Consider the following 21,735-nt stretch of genomic DNA (forward strand, 5'->3'; position numbering starts at 1 on the left):
AAAAAAAATAATAATAAAACCAGCCAGGCAGTGATGGCATACACCTTTAATCCCATCACTCAGGAGGCAGAGATCTCTGTTAGTTTGAGGCCAGCCTGGTCTACAGAGCGAGTTCCTGGACAGCCAGGGCTACACTACACAGAGAAACCTTGTTTCAAAAATGCCGGGTGTCAACAAGAGCAGAAAGAATTCCTGAATCACAGAACCTTTTCCAAGGATCTGCCTGACCGAATCAACCACAGGGCGCTCTGCAGTACAGGCCCATCTTGGAAATAGGAACCTGTTTGTAAAAGTTAGCTGCACCACACTTGCTAATATTTATATAAACTCAATAACAAGCAAAATTAGCTAGGCAAGGTGTCCTTCACCTATAATTCTAGGACTTGAGAGGCTGAGGCAGGAGGATAGTGGATTTAACCTTTTCTAAGAGTGTGACATTGAGTACTATGGTCAAGAGATAGCGGGCTCAGGAAATAACCCTCTGACAAAAAGAAAATACATTTTTAGCCTCAATGTCAGGGAGCAAGTTCACAGGTGCACCAGGTTCAAACTGCTAGAGTTTCTATCTAGTGCTAAACACCTGCTCTCCAGTGTGTCAAGTCTCAGGCCACTGGGACACTGTGTGGTCCTGATCTCTTTCTTTCATTCCTGGGCATGAGGTGAATGAGCCTCTTCTGCCTCATGGTCCTGCCATGGTGTACTGTACTGCCACAGGCCCAAATAATCAGGTCAACTGTCTCAGGTGCCTGTCACAGAAACGAAGCACTGTTCCCATGTAAGCACATGTTCTAAATTAAACACAGCTGGGGTCTGCTGCCGCTAAGGCTCTCAGGTAACCAAAGAAGAATTGGGATGTATTTCTAACCACACATCCAGGAATTCCAAGAACAGTAAATGCTGTAAAGAACCTATGTGAAATCAGTATGTACAATTAAATATTTAAAACAATCATGTTACAGTGCAGTAGCCGCACACTTGGCTCATGAACACCCAAGCACACAGTAACTGAAGCTCAGAGCATTCAGAGAACTGCCCCGCCTTCCTTACCATAGACATGCTGCCTCCCAGAGGCTCGGGTCACACCTGAGAGCTGTGCAAGAGAAACTCAGAGTTAAACACCAGCATCAGCTCTGCTCATTCAACAGGAAGGGGTCATGGTACAATGGGGTGACTGCACTTACAAGCATAAATGAGAATGGAAAAAGCAAGCTATCTAAGACATGAACCGTGATATCATTCATTAAAAAACAAACAAATAACCAGGAGGGAAGAGTATAGACCACAGCATCTGCACAAGCCCCACATAGCAGAGGGGCACAGCAGGAAGGACAGCTAGAGCAGTTGGCAAACAGGAGGGGAGAGGGGCCAGAGTGGAAAGAGGTGGGGAAGGTGAGAGTCCACCTGAAGAAAACAGAGAGAGGTCCTTGAGTAGGCTTAATCACACACAGTATCGACCAATCCCTGACTCCCTTCTCCTATAATCAGAGGAAGACAGCAGCAACTGTCTTGCAAATGTAGTTTTTAGTGGCTCTAGAAACATCTTATTTAAAAAGTTGTTAAAATGTGGGTGAAGGTAACTCTACTTTTCAGTACCAAAGAATTTCTTTATAAATTTATAAAGAAAAGAAAATGCCGAAGTTGCCCAGGCTTTCTCTAAAGAAACAGAATTTTTGCTGAAGGACTTCTACTACTGTAAGCAAATGCAAGATATTCTAAAAAGACAGGGGTCAAGCTCACAATAAAATTAAGGCTTCTGTCTTGGACTCTTCTGCATTCCTGCAAAGTAACTATTTCAACAAATGATAATGTCTGGTGCGGGTTACATAATTATAACAGTCACAAATAATTTATCCAACAAATGCATATTTTAAAACCTACATGATCAGCCGGGCAGTGGTGTTGCACGCCTTTAATCCCAGCACTCGGGAGGCAGAGGCAGGCGGGTCTCTGAGTTCAAGAACAGCCTGGACTATAGAGAGAGATCCAGGACAGCCAGGGCTATACAGAGAAACTGCCTCAAAAAACAAAACAAAACTCTATGATCTATCTTTCAACAGAAGCAGCAGCTAACTGTCTACTCCACACCAGAGGAAGAGGCAGCGTCTATTATAGTGATAATGTCATGTAAAAACAAACACACAAACTACTCGTGCTTGTGTCTAGGTATGCATGTGTGTGCGTGTATCATGGAGTGCATGGTTCCTCAACTGTAAGGAAGGACAGGCAAAGGCAACAACAACAGCGTCAGCACCCTCAGTGTTAGGACTCTAAGGCCCTGAAGTTCAACATAGAAGTCACTGACAGTCATGTCTGCCTTACAAGTACCACTTCCTGATACCCAGCATTTCTGAGCCATTCTCACATACTGCTGGCTACTAAACATCCAGTCAACAACTGTGGTAGGGAGATCCTCAGAGAGCAGGATGCCCTGCACGGAGACAGGAACCAGCCAGAGAGGGAGCCCCTTGAGCAGCGGAGACCCAGCTACTGTGGGCCCTATCTTTACAACTGGACAGCTTTCCCTGTCACTGGCCCAAACTCCAGATTGATGGGAACTGCACCTCCCTGTATCATTGAGTGGTCCCTCCCCAGCCTCCTCATTTTCCCTCATTTCTCCTCTCTCTCTGGTGGAGTGTTTCCTGCTGCTGTGACAGAATATCATCAATTGGGTCACTGATAAACAAATGTACTTCCTCACAGCTCTAGGATGCTGGTATGCTGGCACCTGCTGAGGCTTCTTCCTGAAGTTCTGGCCTTCCTTCTTATAAAGCCACATGTGCTTACAATAGGGCCTACTTTTACTTTTGTTCCAAAGACGTCATTGGCACCTCTGTGGATCTTCCCCTGATACCCACATGCTGGGGACCCAACACCACCTGTCCCTCTTCTTCTAAGTGCACACTCACAGCCCAGGGCCAACATACTACCTAGGCACAGCCCCTTCTTCTTCCTGTTGGTTCATCCTGGTCACAATCCAGGCCTCAGCTACTCCTCCACCTCCATCTGCGGTCCACCACACTGTCCACCACCAACTTCCTCAACACTCAAGTTCACCTTGGCAGCTGGATTTTAGTATATTACCATTTTTGTCCCATGCTGGCCTTCCTCTTTCTGTCTTCCCAAATCCATCAATCAAGCATTGGAGGAGGGAGGGATCTCAGACACCACCTGGCCATACCCCATCCCCCAGCACCCTGTCTCATCTTCTGTCCCTTCTAATCCTTGGTAGAGTCCAGGTTCTCACAGCACAGAGTGCTTTCTCTCCTAACACTGCAAGCTGTGTTGTTTCTCACAGTCTAAGCAGCCCCCCACCAGTCCCCTGGTAGAGGGCTCTCATTTTGAGGACATGATCCCTGGGAAGGAAGAGAGCTTACTGCTAAACTGGGCTCTGCTCCTTTCCAAGGGCCCATTCATTACCCACTCATCAAGCTGACACAATCAGTGGGTTTTCTCTAATTCGACTCAAAGACCAGGAACTAGCAGGAAACAGGAAACTTTGGTTTTAGTGTGCTCTCCATGATATCTTATCTCCTTATGTCCAAAGCAGTCAGACACTGTGAGAGACACTGTGAAGAGCAGCTCCAGCCTCTAATGGCATTTCTGGAAGGAGGCACAATCTGGATGTAAACAAAACAAATCTTTAAAAGTATCCTAAACTAAAACGTAAAGCCACAAAAACTCCAGTGTTCAGTGCATCAAGAAGAGGTGAATAGAGACACAGCCTGCCCTTCTAGGTGAAGTGGCTTTAGCTTATTGGGTGCACAAGCAAAGATCAGAAATAGCTTCTGTCGTGTTGGATTGTGTAGAGCAGAGAAAAAGGTGTGCTGAGTGGGAAAACCATTTTCTGCAAAGAAAAGAGGAGTCTAAAAACTAGTTAGAGGTACTCAAAGAGCAGACTGATGCTTCTCCATAATTAATGCTGCACCTCATGAATTGCTGGTGGCTATAGCTGTGGGTGCTAACTGCCTGACAGACTAGGAAGCCAAGGATAATCAAGTGCTGAACCTGGTTTTCTACACAAGTCAAGGGAAGAACTAGGGGCAGATAACGGTGATTTACAGAGAAAAGTGTAGAGTTCAGACAAATATGTTCCAAGTATTTTAAATATTACCTTTCCTTTAAATATTACAGTGTATTATTTATAATAGCACTAGCTTCACTGTGGTCAGTGAGTAGATTTTAAGGCTAATGGATTTAGCAACAGGCCTGTACAGTATTACTGAGGTTTTATGTTATCTGTACCTAGACAAATACTAGTCTATCTCAGGTGGACAATCACATGAAAACAGAAAATCAATGAAAGGATCAATCAACGGAACAACACAGTGGAAAAAACAAAAAAGGTCTTTGCACCAGAGACAAATCTGCTTTTATGACCAACTATACACTGACTGGGGCTGACCGAGATGGCAGGAGATAAGCCCTCTTAGATGCTAGGAACTTAGTGTCTCCAAACACAAAGACCTTGATGCTATGGAGAACCAGATACACACAGAGGACCACAGGGAAGTTACAGAGGACTAAAGAGGAGAAGGAGCTGGCATTTGGTACACTCAAGATCAGAAAGCACATGACTGTTTATATGACACCTGGTTAGGTTAGAGTCTGCCATACCCTCCATCTCTACCTCTACCTGCAGTCCACCACATTGCCCACTGTGACTGGAGGGTTAGGGTTAACAAAATCATAATCCTCTTGTCCCAGCCTCCAGAGTGCTAGAATTATAGGCATAATTCACTGTGGTTTTTATACTTGTTGGGTGAATGTTGCAGCACTGCTTAGTAAATCAGGGTGACCAGTAACACTCTTCAGATCTTTTCCATTAAGACCTTTTTAAAGAGGAAAAATGATGTTCTGCCTGGAGTTTTCTTTTTGAAAAATTTTAACTATCACTTTTCAGCAACCATACACCCAGGTAGGTAGTGACTGTATTTCCTTCCTCTCTTCTGGACACACACAGGATGCCTGCTTGTTATTAGGAAACACCTCACTTCATCCCCAGTGGTACTTCTCATGGTCAAGTGTACTTGGCCATTGTTAATACAATCACATGCTTGCTACGAGCGACTCTGCAATGAAAGACGTACTCTCTTTACTTGGACTGGCCTTCAGTTATACCTGTACCTTTCAACCTGCTTTCCTGATTCTGACATAAACTCACAAAGAAGCAAAGAAACTAAATCAGAACCTGGACATTCTAAAGAGTAACTGATCTGAACTCTTTAGTAATAAAAACAATGTCCACTATTAACAAAGACAAGCCACAAACTGAAAAGACCTACAAAATACATCTGATAAAGGACTAATGTCTAAGAGGTACAAGGAATTATTAAAGCTCAACAAGCCAAGTAGCTTCTTGTTTTTAAAGTGGGCAAGCCCAGAATGTGGCTAAGTAGAGCAGCTGCACACATAGCACACACAGGCTGTGGCTCCACACCCAGGGTAAAACAGACCTGAGCAGACACCTTAGCAAGGGAGACAACAGATCATGGTCAGGCACACAAAGAAATGCTGAACATTACCAGGACTACTAAGAATTATAAACTCAACAGCAAAAAGATATCACTACATACTGTGGATATCGTTCTGCATAAATAAAACACTGATTGGCCAGTGGCCAGGCAGGAAGTATAGGCGGGACAAGGAGAGAGGAGAATTCTGGGAAGTGAAAGGCTGAGAGAGAGAGACATTGCCAGCCGCCGCCATGACAAGCAGCATGTGAAGACGCCGGTAAGCCACGAGCCAAGATATAGATTTATAGAAATGGATTAATTTAAGCTATAAGAACAGTTAGCAAGAAGCAAGAGCAGAAGTGTAAACAGTATTATTCATAACCAAGGAAAAAGTCAGAAGGCACTGAGCTATTTTCAGAGCCGAATGCAAAATGCAGAATTACCTACTGGTAAAAGAAAAAGAACTGAGCTATCTAGCCAGAAGACTTGGAGAGCCTTGACTACAACTGGCTAGTAGGCAAGTGAGGCCACTCTGAAAGCACACTAGATGACACCAACTCTAGTGCATTCTGGAAAAGATAAAACTAAAAAAAAAAAAAAGAAGAAGAAGAAAGGGAGGTGCTGTGGGATGTTCTGTATGGCAAATGTGTTGCTCTGATTGATTAGTAAATAAAACACTGATTGGCCAGTAGTCAGGCAGGAGGAAGTATAGGCGGGACAAGGAGGAGAATAAAGCTGGGAAGTGAAAGGCTGAGTCAGAGACACTGCCAGTCGCCACGATGACAAACAGCATGTGAAGATGCCGGTAAGCCACGAGCCACGTGGCAGGGTATAGATTTATAGAAATGGATTAATTTAAGCTGTAAGAACAGTTAGCAAGAAGCCTGCCACGGCCATACAGTTTGTAACCAATATAAGTCTCTGTGTTTACTTGGTTGGGTCTGAGCGGCTGTGGGCCAGGCAGGAAAACTCGAGCTACAGGGAGGGGGAGGAGGAATGAGGAAGAAAATAGCAGTGGAGAGGTGGAGCACAGGGGGCCTGGAGGACAATGAATGAAGTCTACATGGCACTAATGCTAGGTGAATGGTATACACATCTGTGAGAACTAGACTGCCCAACAACAGTGAACCTTATCGGAAAGCAGGGCATGGCCAGTAAGAGTGTACCCTAGTGGCTTATCAATCCTGGCAACTGCAGACAACAGAGCCAGACTTTAACAGGAGGCTCCAGACTGTTCACTGTCTGTATAGCCAATAAAGCATTCCACAAGTGAAGGCCTACTAATGTCTTTAAAGACTGATTCAAACTATGCTAACTCATTAAAGGAAGTCATTAAATTAAAACTTCACTTAAAGGCAGCTAAAGTCAGGAGAGAAATTGGGGACCAGAAGGCTAGCACACAGTGACAGACACCAATCAGTCTGGAAAGTGGGCACAGGTGTGAGCCCTGGTAGATTCTGTGGATGACTGGAGGAAGATGTGAGTGTGGGCGCTGTATGAAACCAGACTGTGGAACTGGTGGTGGTGCCCCTGGTAATTTAACAATAAACACTGTGTTTAGGTCAAAAACACTCATGCTCCTAGTGTCATGAATTGAGTGTGCAGGGGACACTGTTGGTTTTTATGCAGCGGCGCAATGTTATCCATTAAGCAGCACTGTTACAGTGCAAGAAAAGCCACGAGGTATGACAAAACCCACTACAAGAGTTTTATTAGAGCCGGGCGGTGGTGGCGCACGCTTTTAATCCCAGCACTCGGGAGGCAGAGCCAGGCGGATCTCTGTGAGTTCGAGGCCAGCCTGGGCTACCAAGTGAGTCCCAGGAAAGGCGCAAAGCTACACAGAGAAACCCTGTCTCGAAAAACCAAAAAAAAAAAAAAAAAAAAAAAAGAGTTTTATTAGGAGAAGGGGGAACACAAGAGAATGTGATCAGGCCTGTGGAAGACATATGCACGGAGGGGGAGGTAAAGGGGGAGGAGTCTATGATCTGCTTCTTATGGCTTCCCCTGCACATGCGCATATGGGCTTATAGAGCTGTGCCACGCATGCACATAAACTGCATGATCACGCAGTGCATGGATTACTTGGCTACTGAACTGCGCATGTGTGGTCATGCAGCTGGGGGAGTGGCCAGGAATTACAACAGACAGTACGCGCCACAGAGCACATCCCACGTATGTGAGGTCGCACTGCTCTGTCCACCTTCTGCAGCACCTCAAAGGTCACAGCTGGACTCCTGACAAGACTGATGAAGGTACATGGGGCCCTCATTAGAGTGACTAAGAACAGAAAGACAGCCCTAAGGACAGACACACCCCCCACCACTACCTAGACAAACATGGTGGCAAGGGGTACTTTGAGCAACATGTGTCAACAGATTCAAAAGCTTTGTTGAACTGTTGAAAGGGTTAGAAGAATGAGCACCCACTTCTAACCATGAAAGGCCCCAGTGCAGCTGCCAGAGATTTCACAACAACCTAGCCCTGGGAAGTGAAATGCTTCAAATCTTACAAATGCAGAAGGAAAATTCCCTATTCATTTTCTCAGGCCACAGAATATTGATTACTCAAGCCAGACAAAGCTACTTCCTAGAGTAACAAAACTCTAGGAAGAGCTCACTGGGAAACAGATTTAAAACAAACCTCAGCAAGCTGGATAAAACCATGTGTGACAAATAAGCCAAGAACAGGTGTGCAGCACTTAACAGAGTCACACGTCATCAAGTAGCACTGTATCCGTTTCAGGAGAAAAAGCATTCTGCCAGTCTTAACAGAAACACATGAAAACAATTAGTGGAATTTTCCAAAGGGCCTGCCCTGTGAAGATTCCTCCCAGAGTCCTGGGGAAGACACTAAATCTGGGGTGGGGTTTGGGGGGGGGAGTTATCTGAGGGAAAAGAATCTATGTACACCATGCTCTTTTGCCCGTTTACTTATTTCTCTACAACAAACTTCTATCTACACAGCTTCAGCTCCATCCTCACATTCAGCTCCTCTCTGTACCAACTTTTCCTGTCTTCTCATAGTCCTAATTAAGCTACTATGCTTTTGACCACCTCATTATCCTCTGTTCCTTCATCCTACATCTTTCCTTCCTAGCTCCTTACCCCTGGCTCTGAAAAATTCTGCCTTCTTTTCTTCTCTCTGGCCACGGGGCTCTGCCTACCATCTACAGAAACTGCCTTTTTTCTTTCTCTCCCTGTGACTCTGCTCTGGCCAGGAATCCTGCCCCAGTCTTTACTGCACCTGGTTCTGCAAAAAGCCCTGTTGTCCTGAGTCAATAGCTCTGCAGTGCTACTAGGCCTGAAGGCAAGGGATGGTCTGAGCTTCATTTGCACAAGAAACAAAGCTGTGCATCTACAGGTGCCTGTCTCTTAGGCCCTGTAGGGGTGTTAGTTACTTAGTGGATCAGCAGTAAGTCTGAGAAGCTACACTGTTTGCCAAATGGCCTAGTAGTACATGGGCACACAAGAATTTCATAGCAGAAGACAGCTGATATATATTAATAAGCTAAATAACATCAAATATTCCTTGATAAATGGCTTCCTCTTGAAGGATACTTTGGTCGGTCAAGGTATAGTTTATTATATACAGCTGGATCTCTATAATATATATTTTGTGGCTCACTGCAAACAATGACTTTAGAAAAGTCAACATCTACTCATAATTAAAAACAAAACCGTTAGGAACAGATCTTTTTACTCTGACACCAATACAACAAAGGCTTTGGAAGAATCAGCATCCATTCATGATTTCTGACATTGAGGTAGTAAAGTTCTTAAACAGATAAATAATTGTTTCCCCGGGTGGTGGTGGTGCATGACTTTAATCCCAGCACTTGGGAGGCAGAGGCAGGAAGATCTTTTTGAGTTTGAGGCCAGCCTGGTCTACGGCGCGAGATCCAGGACAGTCTCAAAGAGAGACCCTGTCTTGAAAAAAAAACAAGAAACAAAAACAAAACAACAACAACAACAAAATGTTTCCTTCCTTCCCTTCCCCACAAAAAGCCTCCTGCAGACCTCACAGGAACCAAGTATTCCTAATAGAGGAGACAAGGTGCCCACCCCCATCACTGCTTCCTTCTCTTGGAGGCCAGCAGTACAAAACAAGTACATACAAGGCACAAAGCAGAGGGGAAGAAATAAAAACACCCATTCGAAAATGACATCATCTATCAGGAAAAGCAACAGTATACACTGACAAACAATGAGAATCTGTAAGAGTGTGGAGACCAGCCTTCCCATATACCCCAATAAGAAAATAAAGAAACATATACTCTTATGAAGAAAACGATATCATATACTGACAGATACTTTAAAAGACCACAATTTGAAAGACTTAATACTATGAGGATAATCTGTAGTCATAAATATGACATATTTTGTCAAGTATTCTTTTTCTTAAGATTTACTTTTATTCTTATTTACTTACCTCTGTGTGTGTGTGTGTGACAGAAAGAGAGAGAGAGAGAAAGAGAGAGAGAGAGAGAGAGAGAGAGAGAGAGAGAGAGAGAGAGAGAGAGAGAGAATGTATATATGCCACATCTACATAGGTGCCTGTGGAGTCCAGAAGTGGGGAGTGGATCCCCTGAAGCTGGAGTTATAAGTGATTGTGAGGCACAATGTGTCTGCTAGGAACTAAACTCTGGTACTATGGAAGAGAAGCAAGTGCTCTAACTGCGAGCCATCCCTCCAGCCCCACAAGTCTTCCTATGGAAACAAACAAATGGATTTAGTATTTTCTTATTAGACCAAAAGGCCAAGATTAGCCAAAACACCAACAAGAAGAACAAAGGGTGCCTGTGTCCCCCTAAATTAAGAAACACTGAAAACCAAGATACCCAATTGGTACAGAACACACCCCAAAGCTGAAGAAGCCTGACCCAGGTCAAAGCTGGCATGACTGGGGAGGCAGCAGTGGGCTGTGAGGACGAATCCAGATCCCACCTCATACTACATAGGCTAAAAAGTTCTGGGTACATTAGAGACCTAACTACAATTGATTAAAGGACAAAACCTTGAGGAAGGCTTAGGTGAGAAGCGGTTGGCCCCAAGACAACAGCAAGTGTGACCAGCATAAAGAACCCCTGTCCATCATAGGACACTGAAAACAGAATGAAAAACAATCAAATTTAGAGAAGACAGCCATAGTTCATAGGATGATGAAGAGTTTCTGCATAGGCCAGGCGGTGGTGGCGCACGCCTTTAATCCCAGCACTCGGGAGGCAGAGGCAGGCGGATCTCTGTGTGATCAAGGCCAGCCTGGGCTACCAAGTGAGTTCCAGGAAAGGCGCAAAGCTACACAGAGAAACCCTGTCTCCAAAAACCAAAAAAAAAAAAAAAAAAAAAAGAGTTTCTGCATAGAATATAAAGAGTTCCAACAAATGGTAAGACAAAGGGAGAAGACACCAAGAAGGAAGGCTGTGAGGCTAGCAATCAGCAGCACTCACATTCAACAGGTTCCAGGGAATCTTAGTTGTAACAAATGTATCTTTTCCACACACAGCCAATACAGTGAGAAAGGAGGTATCTGGGACAGAGAGAAGACCCATCTGATGCTGCCCTGCACAAGAAATGTGGAGGGACAGGCAAAACACAGCATCCCTCCCATACAGCTGTGAAGTGACAAGACACAGAGCAGTACTGGAGGTCACTCAGCAATGAATCTTCAGGAAACAGAAAAGCACACACAGTAGACCATGGAGAGGGTCTCAATCCAACAAGAAGAAACCCTGGAACTCTATGTCTATGCTCAACCCCAATCCACTGATGTCCAGACCCAATGTCTGCATCTCCCAAAAGGAAAAACCAAGCCCCTATATTTTCACGCACAGGATGGTCCCAGTGTATCAACTTAAAACCACCTGGGACCCATGCCATGGTTTGAATTTGAAATATCCTTAAGAGACTTGTGTGTTTCAAAAATTGGTCTGTTGTGGAATATTATTTTAAGATGTTTTACATTTGCTTATGCTCTGGAACAATTTGTTTAATGATGAAAAGATGTGTTGCATTCTTTTATGTTGCATTTGTGCAACTCTGGGAAGCTGTGTTACTTTTCCTGTCTAAAACACCTGATTGGTCTAATAAAGAGCTGAATGGCCAATAGCAAGGCAGGAGAAAGGATAGGCATGGCTGGCAGGCAGAGAGGATAAATAGAAGGAGAAATGGGGCAGGGAGGCTAAAGGAGGGAGCAAGGAAAGGAGCAGGATAAGAAGGAGGACTCTAGGAGCCAGCCACCCAGCTACACAGCAAGACACAGAGTAAGAAGTAAAGGGTATACAGAAATAGAGAAAGGTAAAAGCCCAGAGGCAAAAGAAAGATGGGATAATTAAAGTTAAGGAAAGCTGGTTAGAAATAAGCCAAAGTAGGGCTGAACATTCATAAGAAAGAATAAAACTCCATGTGTATTTATTTGAGAGCTGGGTGGTGGGTCCCCAAAGAGCAAAGAGTAAAAAGTAAAAAACAACAACTACATTGGTCCCGAGCTGGTGGTGATGTTTTAGGAAGCTGGGGGTCTGGGGACTAGTTGAGTGACTAGTTGGGGTAGGACTTGAGGGTTATAGCTTGGTGCCACTTTTGGCCCTGGTTTGCTGCTTCTAGGTGGTACTATTTAACAAATAGTTGCTGAACACTTCAACTACCACAAGTCACCTGTTACCATGTCTCCCTGCCACGATGGCACAAACCAAAATAGGCATTAAGGAGATGGCTTGCTGCACAAGCATGTAGAGCTGAGCTCAGATTTCTGGCACTCATGTAAAAGCCAGACACAGTGGTGCATGTCTGTAACCCCAGCACTATGGGACAGAAACTGTAAGATTCTGGAGGACTCCTGGCCAGGCAATCTAACCAAAACGGTGAGCCCTAGATTCAGAAAAGACCCTGTCTCAAAAAAGAGGGAGAGCAATTGAAGACACCCCATATTGACCTCTGACCTCCCACATATACTCACATAAGACTATACAAGCACACACTTACCCCAAACACAAATACACACAAAAAAAATTATATGTACATTTTTAGCGCGCGCACACACACACACAGAGTAAAATAAACCCTTCCTTCCTGAAATGATCCTGTTTGCAGACATAAAAAATAAGAAGCTTGGATTCCTCTGTGCCCTCCCTCATGGCAATATGTAGAGAGGAAGGATGAGAAGGGCATGAGATTGTGGAGGGCACACAGGGCTCCCAAGTCTCCTTTCCCGAGGCCCCGGTGGTCCATAACAGCATATTCCTTTCAATTCTGCCTCCTTCCTAAATGGGCCAGCAAGACAGCTGAGTAGGCTGCTGTCAAGCCTGACAGTCTGAGTTCAGTTCCCAGGACCCACGTGCTAGAAGGAAAGAAGAAGTGACTCCCAAAGTTGTCCTCTGACCTCAGATATATGTTGTGGCATGTGTGTACCAGCCCCCCACATATTTAGAATATATAATGTAAATGGAATCTATGAATAGAAATGGAAAGCTATTACAGGTGGTACCTAGACCATATAAGGGAGGCATGGCACTACCCCTGCAGAGGGAACTAACAGGGTCTTCACCATCTAACCTCTGACTGAAGTTCAGACCTTCAGAAAGGCTGAGGTGGCCCAAGTGGCAGCTGGACATCAGCTCTTTAGAATACTCCGAATACTTTCATTTTCTAAGAAATTGTTGGTTCTCTGATACTCAGGAACCAGAGAAACACTGCCACTGTTCACACTGGAAAGACTGTACATGAGGGCCACTCACAGCTGTGAGCATCTCGCCTCTTACTGGGGATAAAACACGCACACATGCAGCCTTATGATTCTTTCGTCAATACATCCTCCAAAAGAAATGACTCCTGTGCCTGATCATCCTCAACCAGGTACCCTGGCTGCTGGACTGGTGCATGCCACATGTCACTCTTCTCCAAAGGCTGGATGGATCAAACACCCAGGATTCAGCCAAGGCTACACAGGAGACCTCAGGTAACACCCAAGCTGACAAGCCTTTTTGGCAGAGTGGAGGCGGAGGGCAGGCCCACCTTGTTGAAGACCCAGACTTCTCCGTTCACGGTAGGCCTGGGCACCCCATGACCGTTATAGTGGAAGAGGACCCGCTCCTCCTTGGCATTCCGGCGCAGGGACGTGCAGAGCTTCTTGACTTCATCCACAGTGGGATCGAGGCTCTGTTTGTACCGAGCCTGTGGTGGAAAAAGAAAGGAGATACTTGTCACCCTCAGGGAGCAGCTGTGGGCCTTGCACATGTGGCCCCAAGCTTTTGCATTAAAAAGTGTGACGAGAGTATGATCATGTGGTATGTTTTTACTAGGAACAACTATAACATTGGACATGAATTAAAGACAGCCTGTCACATGTTGATACAAGTCAAACAGAAGGGACTCTTCTGAAAACCAGAAGGGACTGCTCTGAAAACCTTCTTAGACTATGGAGCATAGAGAATTTATTCAAACAAGGGCCTACAGCATCCACAGCAGCAATGGCAAAGTTATAAAGAGATGGAAGCGGTGTCTGACTTCACACAATCCTCCTCTACTGTCCAGTGGACACTGAATGCCTAGGGATGAGGCCCTGAAATGAACACCAGGGTCTTTACACACACAAACAACAAACAGACAAGACTAAGAAAATCCCAGTAACAAAACAGGCTAAACAGGTGAGAACTAGCTCAGGAGGAACCCTGTGGAACCTCACTGTGGGAACTGGCCAGCACGCCAGAGAAACACAGAGACGTTGGACTTGAACTTACCTCAGCAGACACTCATGTCTCCCCAGAGCCAGTCCCACATTCAGTACAACCCAGGAAGCATCTAGCAAGGTATTTATGAAAGTAAACAAGCCTCTATGGGAACCCACACAGAAGAAAGAAAAGACGTGCAAGGGAAACTATAAACAGGAAAGGGAAAACCCACAGTCAGTGTGGGATAGCCTCCCCAGACACCTGGAATCCTGCAGCATATCTAATTAAGATAATAAGGCTGGGGCTCAAGACCCCAGACCAGGGAACCACAACACAGAGATGCCAGAGTTAGAGCCACACACACCTGAGCTTCCAGGACCAGAGCTGACAGTTAAAATGTTCTGAAAGCTGATTTGTTAAAACTTGGGCTAACTTGCAGGTGAACTGAGTTTGGGACAGGGCAGAGATGAGTCTGGTAATGTACTGAGGATGCTGAAGCCAAAGATGGGGACCAGAGTCTCTGGTTCCCTTCCACTTATTCTGTGCCTTACACTTAACTTTTTTTTAATGGCAAATTCCCAGTAGAGGATGAAAGATCAGAGCCTGGTGTGGTAGAGGGTCATTACAGGCCTGGAACACATCAAATAACTCCAGGCACCAGGGCCAGTTCTTCAAACCATGGCAGAACCTACTGGGAAAACAGTGAGAGGTTTTGCCTGTAGGTGGACATTATGATCTGATCTTAAAAAGTAATGTATATGTTTCCATATAATGCAGTTCAGTAAACTTGCATTGTTTGATTTTTAAAAAGAAATAACACAATGAATAGCAATACCTCTGGCAGCACTTTTATTGTTGAGGATAAGTTTTGATTATCCTGGGTCCTGGTGTTTCCATATAAATTTTGAAATTGTCTTGTCAATTTCTGTGAAGAATTGCATTGGAATTTTGATGGGGATTGCACTAAATCTGTAGATTGCTTTTGGCAGGATGGCCATTTTCACGATATTAATCCTACCAATCTGTTGGCACGGGAGGTCCCTTCATTTTCTGGTAAATTCTTCAATTTCTTTCTTCAGTGTCTTACAGTTTTCATTGCACAAGTTAGATTTTGTCTCTTGGTTAGATGTAGTCCAAGGACTGGGTTTTGTTTGTTTGTTTTAATCTATGTGGATGAGATTGTCTCCTTGATTTCTTTCCTAGCATGTTTGTTCTTGGTACATAGAAAGGCTACTGAGTTTCTTGTATTAATTTTGTATCCTGCTACTTTGTTGTCACTCTTGGTTACCTTCCAGAACAATAGTTAAGACCCTATAGCTGAAGATACAACACTTAAATCACAGAACATGGAGAAATCAAGGTGGCTGCTTCCTCCCCACTGTCTGGCATTGATAGTGGAAAAGTGCTATTACTAAAGGACACAGAAAGTCATCAACAGTCTTATGCAGCTGCGAGCCCTGTAAGCCACAAGAGCGACTCACCTGGCAAGAAGTGCAGTGGTACAATAGCGCCATGAGTGTTATATTTATGAGTGTTATGTTTTTTGTTTTTTGTTTTTGTTTTTTTTTTTTGGTTTTTCGAGACAGGGTTTCTCTGTGTAGCTTTGCGCCTTTCCTGGAACTCACTTGGTAGCCCAGGCTGGCCTCGAACTCACAGAGATCCGCCTGGCTCTGCCTCCCGAGTGCTGGGATTAAAGGCGTGCGCCACCACCGCCCGGCGAGTGTTATGTTTTTGACTGGATTTAAAATCCACTCTATAAGACAAAAACCATGTTTGGTACCATTAATTGGGCCAAAACCCCATGGCTGGCTAGGTCGTGGGTCCTATTGAAGAGCCTAATATTATTATTCTGCTAAAGGACATACAACAAACTGCTCTGTAAGTTCTTATCTTTATACCTATAGATTAGTGCATTTTAACTGTCATCAGAGAAGTTTCATTTTTCAATAGATAGCAATTAATATAGAGACCCAGACTCAGTCAGTGTTAAGAGAATCAGAATGTGGAGTGCTCAGCTCCAAGTGGAACATCTATATCACATTCCCTCTCTCCAAGGCTCAAGGGTCATTGAAAAGAAAATCTTAAGAAGCACAAGAAGTAGCTATCTGAAGCAAAAAATACTTGCTGGACGTGACAATGAAGGGGCACATGTAAGCTCACAGGGACTAGGGCTGCAGGACAAGACCTACACAGGATCAGGCCAGCCAAAGTCACAGCATGGATGGGAAGGAGTTCAAGTCCCACCTCTATCTGAGGAGCTCTGGGCTGATTGATGGTTGATAGGAAATAGAGAGTCTGTTTCCTTCAGGGATGTAAGCCAAGAGGCTACCATTCTCAAACTCATGTACATACAAGCAGCACCAATTGGACTCAGTAAATATTTAAGGGGGAAAAAAATTGAAAGGGAAAGGTAGTGGGAGGGAACAGGGAAGGAACTGGACTGAAAGGAATGGTAGGAGGCAGATTTGATCAAAATACATTATATGCATGTATACATGAATATAATGATAAGAGTTGTGCACTCTGGTTCACATCTTGATCTCACTACTCAGAAGACTCAGGTAAGGGGAACTCAAGTTCGAGGCCAGCCTGGGTTACACAAGACCCTGCCTCAAAACTAACAAACAATCAAACAAACAAATAATAACAAAAAATACAGACAAAATAAAGACTATGCCTTAAATGACTTGAGAAAGACACAGCACATGTATGGAATATGAACAGACAAGGGAACGATAAATGACATCCAGGGTCTTTGTGGATAAGGATGTGACTATGAGCCAGGGTTAGTCAGCACCCACTTAGAGAAGAGTAGAAAGGGAGATAGGGGTTAGAACAGAAAGGGGAGGCAGTGCCAAAAAGGCAAGGAAACACCCTGTGAAAGTTCTGAAGGTCACCTAGTCTTTGGCAAGAAAAGGTTACACATAAAGGAAACAGCAGAAAATAAAGTCCACCCCACACATACTGATAACCATGTTTGACCTCTTCTATCTCTGTCTGTGAGAACTACAAGTTAAGAAACAGACAACCTTCTGAGAAGTGGTTGTGGACATTGTGGAACACTGCTCATCTGCTCCCTCAAGGAAAAGTCACAGCTATTGCCTTTAAAGACAGTGGAAAGATGCTCATGGAAGCAGAGGTGATTCACTAAATACAAAGTCCCTCTCCGACTATAATGTGGAGTCTCTGGAGGAGTGTGTAGACGTGAACAGAGGCACCAAGTAAAACCACCTGACAGTGAAAGGACCAGATGGCAGGCCCCAAATATGAGAAGCACTGCAAGAAAAGTACCTTGCAGTTTGCTACGGGCCGCAGGAGTATATTATAAGAACTCAGCTGGTTATGGCAAAGTCACTACCTGAAGGGATCAAGGAATTCCTTCAGAGGAAGCCAAATTCCAAGGAGCTTTTGGTGTTATTTGGCTTGTCATATATCAGCTGTCTTCTCTTATGAAATTCATGTGTGCCTTCATAGTTTTCCCAATTGATTTTTCCCTAAGAAGGGCTAACAGTGTGGACTGATCACTCTCTAGACATACACATTCAAGGTATTTGGAGAACAGCCTCAGGAAAGGCTTCCTTCCCCCCAGTCCATCCGTTTCTACCCTTTCAGCACTGGAATCAGATATCTCCCTTAGCCACTTTCAAGGACTAACAGGAATAACAGTCCAGACCACCACATGCTAGTCTCCTGATTTAAGGTAAATTCCACAAGGAGATACTGCCTAGGTCAGGTTTATAAAATTTAGCTCAGACCCTCCTTTCTTAAAGCCTTACCAACTTTTTGGACCCCTAACTTCTTACCTAACCACTTCTTGGAATGTAGACTGAGCATATAGATCCGCCTTTTCATATACAACCGGTCATTAGCACTCAGTTGACCTCCTCTTTTACCACTCCCATTCTAGATTGTAAAAGAAAGCCTGGTGGTCACTGCCTGAGGAAAATTCTTATCTACCTTTATAACCCCGGAGAATTCAAGTCTGGTGACCTTGCTTAACCAGGGGATTGCTATTGTTGGGTTTATAACTGGACTCCTGAGAGACTTGGGGGAGAGGGATAAGGAGGATTTTGACCAGAGAAACATGTGGATGAGATGGAAGATGAGGAAGAGCCAGATGGGGAAGTACTAGCTGGGTAAGAATGAGATGAAAAGAACCTAGATGAGGCAGAATTAAGACGAGAGAATTAAGATAGAACTTAGAGGGAGCAGTAGATGAATATAGAGAGAGATCAGGCAAGAAAGGAGCTAGGCACGAGAATAGAACTGAAGCTGTGCATATAGGATGTTATGACAGAGGAATTAAAGCAAGTAGACTATAGAGCTCGGTGTGCTGAGATTCTACTTCCTGAAAATAGTCCTCGCCATTCGTGTAGTTCTCTTTCCTGAGCCCCTGGAATATATAATATTAAGGCTGGTCCCTCTAATTTTATACAAGAGGAATTTCTGAGGTGAGAATCCACCAGCACCTCACTAACTTACACAGTCCTTCCAAGAATGTTTAGCAGAATACTTCTGTCAGTGTGGAACCAAGACGGAGGCTGAAGTCACTATTGCAGATGACTAAGTCAACTATTTTCATAAGTTGATTTAATCAGTTGTTAAAAAGAGAAATAAACAAACTGACAGCTCGGGGTGTCACGCCAGTATATGACAGCTTTAGAGAACAGAGACTTACAAGGTCCCTCCACGTGCCGTAAGCCCTCTGTACCTGAAAGTGCATTAGAGCCCCACACACAACACTTGGCAGGGCTACTTGCAGGGCTGGGCAATCTGGGGAACCTGCCCCAAGGTGGCAGGGTCAGAGACCAGCAAAGTGGAACTCCTCTCAGCATTTCCTCTCTCAAGACCGGAATGTAGCTCATAAAACAAAAGGAGACAGCATCATTAGGGCCTGCAGGAAAGCTAAGACACAGTGCAAGGTCTCAAGCCCATGCTCAATTATCTGTAATCCACATGGAGGCAACAATGAAACAAGGCTTAAGGAAGAGGTACTCAGAGAAGCACAGTGTGGAGGACAGGGATGCTGATGTAGGCCTAGGCAGGCGGCTATCACTGCCTGGGAGACCTTCAGCCACATCTCTCTGTATGTTTGGCATTACGAGCTGCAGGACTATAATAAGAATTCAGCTGCATATGATAAAACTATACCTGGAAAAACCAAGGCATTCTTCCAGAGGACTAAGGCAAATCTCAAGGAGTATTTGGTGTTACTTGGCTTATACTATATCAGCTGTTTTCCTGCTATAAATTTCATGTGCACTCATAACTTCCCCAAGAACTTTTAACAGTATATTTTATCTGAAATTCTTCTCGAGATCCTGGGCCTAAGAGACAAGGGAATTTTGGTACATAGCTTTGTTTCTTGTGCAAACGAAGCTCAGACCCTCCTTTCTCTCACAGCCCAAATGGTATTGCAGAGCAACTGACTCAGAACAAAAGCGGGTTTTGCACACCAGATGCAGTGTAGCTATGAGGCAGGGAGTTACCTGCCCTGCGAATATATGGCAGCATAGGAAAATAGAGGCAGTTTTATTTTAGTGACTTACAGACTTTTCCTAACCACCTATAAGATTGTAATTTGAGCACATTTATGATAGACTCATAACGTTTCACCTAACCATTTATAAGAATATATTATGAGCACATAAATTCCCTTTCCGACTTATTCCAGGCCTTATCTGACCCCATCCCCTCTATTCACTTCTTTTTTGGGGTTGCAAATGAAGCTGGCTATCACAGCTCTTGTAGGGACCTTGGAAGCTTTGCACTGTATTGTAAGAGTCAGGCTGCTGGTAAGGGGGAGACCATTCTGGGAGAGGAACAGGAAGGAGCCAAGATGGAGAAGAACGAGGATGAGGATGAGGATGGAAACAGAAAAGAGTTGGGAGTTATGAGAGGACAGGAGGAGAAGGGACAGAGAGGAGATAAGTATAAGGACGGAATTGAAGCTGGGTAGATAGAATTTAATCTCAGAGGAATAAAGTGGACAGGCGTAAGAGCTTGTTGTACTTAGATTCCTTTCCCTCAGAATATTCTCGCCTTTAGTAACGTCTCTTCTGGGTCCCTGGAAAGGAAACTAAAGAGGCTGTACTTCAATAATTTCTGAAAGTTTGGAATAGCCTGCTCTGGGCCTGGCTTCTCTGTAGAAGGTAATGTCTGAGGAACTTTCCATTGCTCACTATCCACTTGTGTACAAAGGTTTAAATGAAACTACAAACTGTGGGGCCAGCACTGTTAGGATTCTGCCCCCACTCCAGCTGCGTGACCAAACATGCACAGTTCAGGAGCTAAGCAAGGGGTCTTGCGTCTTACGGCATCAGTGTGCGGTGGTCATTACATACACACTGTGTGGTCACACAATCTGGGCATGCATGGCGAAGCTCTGTAAGCCCACCTCAAAGAACCCGTAAAAAGCTGGACACAGACTCCCTCTACTCTCTCTGTTCTCTCCTGCCCCCACTATCTCTATCTCTCTTTTCCTCTCTCTGCACCTGTTTCTTTCCCAGGCCTGGTTCTTTTGTCCATCCGTCCGTCCGTCCGTCTGTCCTCCACCCCCTCACCCTGAAAGCTCTGACACTGGGTTTTGTCGTAGCTCGTGACCTTTCCACAAGGTAACCAGCGCCGCTTATTATTTTTAACATTGGTGCTGTAACTAGACAGGCTCTTCTGGCGCTCTGCGCCCAGGGCTCTGCGTCTGGAATCCTGTACCGTGGTTTATTGGACCTGTGACTGCCCGCTCTGCTTTATTTGCCCAACTGCCGGACCGTTCTGCACACCACACCTGCTAACCAGATTGGTGAGTTTTTCCCTTTCCAATCCCCCACCATTTCCCGGGACTGCAGCCTGAGATATATTCCTTGCACCAGACCCCCGGGGGGTCCTTGGTTGCATACCACTACATATTCTCTCTTGACGAAGTATTAAATGGTGTCTGGACTCCCAGGAAATCCTCCAGTACATAGGCCAAGTCCTTAACTTTATCATGACGGCAGTTCAAGTAATTTGTGCTGTTAATGCCGGTCCACAGACTGCCTACTCTCAAGGACACTTGACATAGGAGCCTGGGGATCCCATTTGTTATTTTAATTTTTTATTTTTTTCTCTCTCAGCTGCAGCCATGGGACATGGGGGCTTCCTCCTTGTGGTTCCACTCCTCTGACAAATGCCTTAAATATCCCAGATACCAGTAAATCTGGCTGTGTAACGGCTGCTTCAACTCTGATATTTCACACGAATTATCTGACTTCTGCCAGCGAACAGGCAAATGAGTTACCTTATCCCCACGCTTTTACCTAAGCTCTAAGCCCTCTCTTTCTGATTCTCTCTTTCCTGACCATGTGCATTCCTGAACCTAAGGAATCTCTGACTCCAAAGAATCTTATCTGTTCTCTGCTCTGTTCTCCTGTACCAGGCGGCCGCTAAGCACAGACAGGTCTGGAAGCAGGCTAGGATGCATGCAAATAAATTTACGATCAGTTTACAACCTGCCTCCTGGGGGATCTTCCTAAAGCTGTCCTCAAACCAGCAAACTATCAAAAACAAAAACAAACAAAAACAAAACAAAACAAAAAAATCTGTCTCTTATTTCCCAGAGCTCCCTGACATTAGGGCTAAAAC

At 44.6% G+C, this 21,735-nt stretch overlaps 1 protein-coding gene and 1 long non-coding RNA gene across 3 annotated transcripts in view; one reads left to right on the plus strand and one right to left on the minus strand.

Moving 5' to 3' along the window:
• Nucleotides 1-21,735, minus strand: part of Rptor (regulatory associated protein of MTOR complex 1) — a 347,185-nt gene that overhangs the window by 182,645 nt on the left and 142,805 nt on the right. For both annotated transcript variants that reach the window (XM_052755707.1, XM_052755706.1), the window contains exon 4: nucleotides 13,460-13,618. In XM_052755707.1, the coding sequence (XP_052611667.1) occupies nucleotides 13,460-13,618 (159 nt within the window). The remainder of the gene's footprint in view (nucleotides 1-13,459; nucleotides 13,619-21,735) is intronic.
• On the plus strand, nucleotides 5,693-11,451 carry LOC128121244 (uncharacterized). The gene is made up of 2 exons (XR_008222122.1): nucleotides 5,693-5,730; nucleotides 10,956-11,451. It is a non-coding gene; the product is annotated as an uncharacterized LOC128121244 (long non-coding RNA).

This window comes from Peromyscus californicus, unplaced genomic scaffold (genome assembly GCF_007827085.1).
Source record: "Peromyscus californicus insignis strain IS unplaced genomic scaffold, ASM782708v3 Scaffold_3__1_contigs__length_106647218, whole genome shotgun sequence".
Taxonomy (NCBI): Eukaryota; Metazoa; Chordata; class Mammalia; order Rodentia; family Cricetidae; genus Peromyscus; species Peromyscus californicus.